The sequence below is a fragment of the Stegastes partitus genome, unplaced genomic scaffold (genome assembly GCF_000690725.1).
Source record: "Stegastes partitus isolate 25-593 unplaced genomic scaffold, Stegastes_partitus-1.0.2 Scaffold807, whole genome shotgun sequence".
In the NCBI taxonomy this organism is placed as follows: domain Eukaryota; kingdom Metazoa; phylum Chordata; class Actinopteri; family Pomacentridae; genus Stegastes; species Stegastes partitus.
In genome coordinates this window covers 58,844-65,003 of record NW_007578538.1, presented here as the reverse complement: position 1 = coordinate 65,003, position 6,160 = coordinate 58,844, and the positions used below count along the sequence as shown (strand labels likewise).

At 44.8% G+C, this 6,160-nt stretch overlaps 1 protein-coding gene across 1 annotated transcript in view; it reads right to left on the bottom strand.

The window, feature by feature from the left end:
* The window catches only part of LOC103365072 (protein FAM184A-like), a 70,066-nt gene that overhangs the window by 57,622 nt on the left and 6,284 nt on the right, over nucleotides 1-6,160 (bottom strand). The window contains exons 2-4 of the mRNA XM_008292403.1: nucleotides 2,414-2,491; nucleotides 1,058-1,192; nucleotides 710-808 (exon numbers count right to left, since the gene is read on the bottom strand). Coding sequence (XP_008290625.1) covers nucleotides 710-808; nucleotides 1,058-1,192; nucleotides 2,414-2,491 — 312 coding nt within the window. The remainder of the gene's footprint in view (nucleotides 1-709; nucleotides 809-1,057; nucleotides 1,193-2,413; nucleotides 2,492-6,160) is intronic.

The window sequence follows — 6,160 nt, the reverse complement described above, 5'->3', positions numbered from 1 at the left end:
GCTGCCACCACCGTGCTTCATCGTGATGCTGCCACCACCGTGCTTCGTCATGATGCTGCCACCACCGTGCTTCACGTCATGATGCTGCCACCACCGTGCTTCGTCATGATGCTGCCACCACCGTGCTTCATCATGATGCTGCCACCACCGTGCTTCATCATGATGCTGCCACCACCGTGCTTCACTGAGGTGATGGCCGTTCTTCCAGTTGACTTCAGAGTCTATCACATGGCCTCTGGTGACCTCTAATCAGGATTTAATATAAGCTTCTAATATATAGATTTAATGTATAAGCAGGATTGTGACCAAGGTGCATCTACTAAACGCTGACTTGAAGGGTTCAACACCTACAACCCAACAACACTTTCCCATATTTTTTGTTTTGTTTTTGTAAACTCTTGTTAAAACAGCCAAAATTAACAGAAGGTGATTTAATGTTAAAAAGCAATCAATCAACACGAGCCGTATCGATGCAGTAAGTGATGCAGAACCTTTGGGTCGGGAGTTACGTAGTGTTCCTTTAACATACATGTACGAAGCGCTGACGTCTCTCGACATACATGTCTGATAATCTGATCTAATAACCTTCACTGGAACGCTGTGTGCTAGTCGGTATAATTTAATTTACAAGGCACTCAGTTGTAGTTGAGCATGCGCCGCACTAAACACCTTTGTGCGTGTTCGTCGAGTGTGTTGAGCGGCGCCTCACCTCTCTGCTCATTGAAACCACTCTCTGCGTGTGCTGGGCCTCGGTGCAGAGCTGCGAATCCTCCATCCTCTGTCGGTACATCTCGAACTCCGCCAAAGCCTGGCAGCAACGACACATCACAAGCGTTACACAAAGGGAGGAGCACCGGGCAAAAGATAAGGCCGCAGCTCGGTGCGATTACTGGACGCCTCGCAGTTTCTCACTTTAACAATTACAGTTTTTAACGGCTGCGATGGCACAACATGACACGAGGATAATGGAACAAGGAGAAAATGCCAGCGTGCCGCATTTTATGCACAAAGCCTCAGTAAGCAGAAGCCGCCGTGGAGCCCAGCAGCAGCGAATGACCTGTCTCTTCATGTGCTCGTGGAGCTCGACAGATTCCTCCAGACTGGCCAGCCGCCGCCTCAGGTCCGCCTCGTCCGCCATTTTGCTCTTGTACTGCATGATCTTGTCTCTGGTTTCCGTCACGATGTGCTGGACCTGAGCGAGGGGAGACAGAGCCGGCAAACATCTTAAACGTTTGGGGATGAGACATGCAGCCAGAAAAAAGCAAACACACTATCAAGCATATTTGCTCGATTACAGGCTGTCTCCAAACAGAGGAGGTGGACATAAAAAAACTAAAGGGAAAACAAACGAGGCTGAGCACAAACACTGCTGCCTCCAAGAAACAGTGTTGGCAGCGGAGAATAATTTTAATTTAACACTTGAGCGCGACACTAATTTAATTGACATCCTGGACCATAAAACACTGAAGCTTCTCTCTGGAAGAAAGACAAAAGAAAAGAGGTAGTTTTATCGAATATATTTCAACTATTCGGATTCTCTGAGGTGTTTAAGGTTAAAACAACAGTCGAATCCTGCTTTTATTACTATTTTACAAAAATAGAAAAGACCTGAAATCAACATGTACAACATTTTTCCAACAAACGTTGTCAATACAGGGGAAAACAAACTGCTGTCCAGCCGAATAATCCCTCAATTTTTGCCAAGTGAAAGTTGGTTGCAGCCGAGTCACTCATGGCTTCCCGGTTGCAACAGAGAGCAGAGAATTTTCTGTTTTTTACAGAATCTGGTTAAAACGTACGGCCTATTTTTCGTGAATTTTTAAATGTGACACGCTGAATAAATTGATTTTCATCCGATGTCACGATTCGAAGCTTCGGTTTCTCGACTAAACAGGAAGTTCAGGAAGATACGATACTGGTGATTCTCTTTGTTTTTACAGCTTCTGGTTCTGATAAATGGTGTGATTTTGTAGAAGCAACATGTCTCTCCAGCCCAGCGGTGGCTTTCGTAGTAGTTTCTGCAGGAATGCGTGTTAAGGATGAAGCTAAAACTGCATCAGTCTCAATGAAGTGATTTTTTTGTCTGTTTCTAAATGAAAGTATCTCAGAGACGCTTTACGCCAGAACTGTAAAAATCACCTTCTCCATGCTGCTGAGCACGTTTGGGGGAAGTTCCTGACCTCTGCGTCTCAGTCTATGGGAGATACGTACATCTGATCTGGTTTAAACATTTATACGCTGAAGCACAAGCTGCTCTGAGCGAGTGTGAGCAAGTCGTCGGTGACCTGGAGGCGGTTTGGTCTCATTTTACAGCTTCATAAAGGCTCCAGGTACAGACGGGTTTAGGTTTTGGGTCGGGATCAACTGAAACCCCAGCAGGATATGATTGAGATGGTGATTTGTGTGTCCGCACCTCGTCCTCGTGGGCTTCTTTCAGGGACTCGATTTCTTCTTCGTGCTCGTCGTTCTTGGTGTTGAGGGCGTAAATCACCTGCAGAGGGGAAGAGAAGCAGAAGAAGAGCGTCGCTCCCGTTAGCTGTTTCAATATCGGATCAATGGTTCTGTAGCGAGGAGCAAAGCTCGTCTCCGCCCCCAGAAGAATCAATAGCAACAACATCGGGAGAGAAGCATGTTCTGCGCTCTGATTAGAGAAAGATTTGAATCCTAAGATGCTTCCTTTTGATGAACAGTTTGGGTCTGATGTAGGAAAAGCAACAGAAGCTGCTGAGCAGATGGACCGATGAACTGATTTGTTCTGAAATATTAAGCACTAAATAAGCTCTTATTTACAACAATGACCTGAGATACACAGTGGAAATCATAAAAACAACATTTAACAAAGCCCACGCATAAAAAAAAGCATCAAGTAAGACTACATATGTAAATATAAAATAGAAGATAAAACAATAAAAACATGTCTCGTCTAAGAGCATGTTAAAGGGTCATTCCATTTAAATGCATCAGTGTCTGAATTAGCAAGTGTCAAAATGTAAAAAATAAAAATAAAAGTACATTTTGCAAGTGGAAAAAAACATTTAATTTTACATTTTGCGAGCGTAACATTTTTTACTTTTTTTTTGCATTTTTTACATTTTACCAGTTTGAACATGTATAATTTTTTTCTCTCTATTCTTATTTGTCTTTTTAATATTGCTTCGGTGTGGAACAGGTGCACAAAGCCTTTTACTGCGCGTTACACCACGTATAACTGAGTCTGTGACCAATACAGGCCTTGAATCCTTGATACAGTGTGAACAGAATAGGACCCAGTGTTGAGCCCTGTGGAACTCCTTTTTTCTATTCAAGACGGATAAAACCAGATCCCTGCATTTGTTTTAAACCCACTTGATGTAATGTCCTCAAAAAGAACAACATGATCCATTGAGCCAAACGCTTTAAAGACATCAACGAACAAAGCAACATTCCTCCAGAAAACCCAGTCGGAAGCTTCCTCCTGCACCGCAAAGGTTTCTAGGAGCAAGGTTTTGGTTAATTGGTGCAAAGGCGTTAAGCGTGCAGTGTTTTCATGTCATCTAAACGTGATGTAACCTCAGACGTGGTCACGGTTAAACCCAGGCCCGGCTCCTCCACACTGAGGCCAAAGTGAATAACATGTCGTGAGCCGGGCCTGCTCCCTCCACCAGGAATAGAGGGAGTCGGTTTTGTAAGTGCTGGAGGTAAATGATATGCAGGAGCTTTAAAAAAAGCTTAAGCTCCAACAAATTGAAGCCCCCAGTGAGCAGCTAATATTCAGTCATGGTCAGCTGAATTACTGCGCCGCCGGCTCCACGGCGAGCAGTTCCACATTAAGTTCCACTTACAGGTGAGGTGAAAAGGTCGCATGTAATGGACGCGATGCTCCACAGTAATTATCCTCCACGAGGCGGAACCACACGAGCATTTAATAACAACTTTCGGACATTAAATCACCACTTGGATCAACACGGCTGGGTATTTCACTGCAGGAAAACGCTGTAACACGTCTGTACCTCAGTGATGTAGCGTGCAAATTACACCTGACGGTAACCCCGGCGTCGTGAGTCATCCTCCTGAGCCTCTGCAGCTAATTTCACAGATATCCAACCGTCCTCAAACGCAGCACATTCACCGTGGACACCTTGGCCATGTGGATATCACCCACGTGGGCTAATTGGAGTCTTTGGTATACGTGCAGGTTTAAGGGAGGATTCCAGCAGCTCCGTTACACACTTTAAGGCGTGATGAGGCCTTTAAACTGTCGCCAATGAGGCGGAATTTGCTGAGCGGGCAACCGTAGCACGACGGGAACGGAGCCGCAGCGATTAACCAATTAGCTGTCAGCGATTATGAAACGCACTTTTTAAAAAGAAGCAAAATTCTCTCATTCCAGCTTTGTAAATGTGAATACTTTCTGGTTTCCGTCCTCCTCTGTGACAGCACACTGACAACGCAATACTTAGTTTTTTTCCGGATATGAAGACATCACCGAGGTCACGACTGTTTACCGTTTTCACTTCCATGTTGCGCTGCGTTCACGAACACATCCTGGCATCGAAGCAAAACGTGAAATCCTGCAGGACAAATACACCTAAAGTGGACCCAGAATGTTTGCTGGACGCTACAGTTTACAGATGCTCCTAAATGATCGTTTTGAGGTGTTGATGATCTTTACGATACTCGTAGTTTAATCCCAACAGCTGGACTTGTTTGAGTTCCTTGAAGACGTTTCATCCAAGTGGCTCCATCAGCTCTGACTGACTAGTTGGGAGTTCCAGGTACTGATATCCTGAAGGGGCCAGAAACACCTGAGTTTCAATCGGGGCTTTGTTGCTCCTCCCCCTCGTTATGTGAGTCGTTAGTGCTCCCCCTGCCGCAAAGGGGTTCGTTAGGGTTTTTGGTGGCGTGGTGTGGATGTGGGTTCATCAAAATGAAGATGAAACCTCTATGGAACCCTAACCAACCCCAGACTCAGATGTTAACATCTCCTTCAGTATGTGGAACTCCCATCGAGTCGCTCAGAGCTGATGAAGCCTCTTGGATGAAACGTCTTCAAGGAACTCAAGCAGGTCCAGTTGCTGTGATGAAACTACCGTGACCTGGAGGACTGGGAACCTTCACAGACATCCTTTTTCTGAGCACATCCTTGTAAAAACTATCAGAGTAAATGAAGCAGCTCAGGATGAAATCAGCCCAAGCTGGACTCAAACCTCCCGTCGTGAGGCGCCACGGCGGGCCTCTGCTACCTGGATGCTGAGCAGCGAGGCACATTTCCTCCTGCAGCTCCGTTCCCAGCAGTCGGCCGGCTATGGAAATGTTCCTTCAATTATACATGATTATTTTAATGACGCCGCTGCGCCGGCTGCTTTCATCTCTGGCCTCTCTCGCTCGGCTCTCATCCTTTTATCTTTTTGTTCTCCATCTCCCCTCGTCCTCCTTTGTCTCCTCGTCTCCCAGGAACACCTTGCCTCGTCGCTATTTGCGTCTCAGCTGGCTTTCCATAAATAATCCCTCACAACACAACCTGAAGCAGCGACGACGAAGCCGCTGATGGGAGCTCGCTCGGTCATTAAACGGTCTCGGGCGATAAATTAGCAGAAAAAAAAAGAAAAAAAACGCAGTCAGCAACGTTTTTGATCAATAATTAATGGTTCAGCTGAAGCTGTAAAGATCTGCAGCTTTTTTTTTCACTCCTCGGTGTGAACATGACGACGACGTCGGCTCTGGAAAACCCTGATAAGCCTTGTTCGCTGTTTTCTGATAATTAAGAAAATAATCCGCGCTTGATTGTTCCAGTCGGCGTTCCAGTCAGAACGATGAAGACCTGAAGCCCGAGCAGATCCTCCAGGACACAATTCAGAAACCTGGAACAGTTTCTCTTCATCGCACCAACAGCTGATTTTAGGTTACACTCTTTTTATTAAAACGCTTTTATTTCACTGATATTAGAAAGAAAAACGTGTATATTAAAGATGCTAAATTTAGTTTTAGCCGTTATTTTATTTAATAAAAGTCAATGGCTAAAAAAAAACCTGTAGATATCGTCCAACATCTGCTTTTCTGTATTTAACCATAAAGTTTGTATTTAAATCAGCAGAAGCGTCATTATTTTATAGATATCTATATATGTATATCAAAGAAAAGTGGGTCATAACTGTTCAGCTGTTCTTCTAAAGATTTCTCC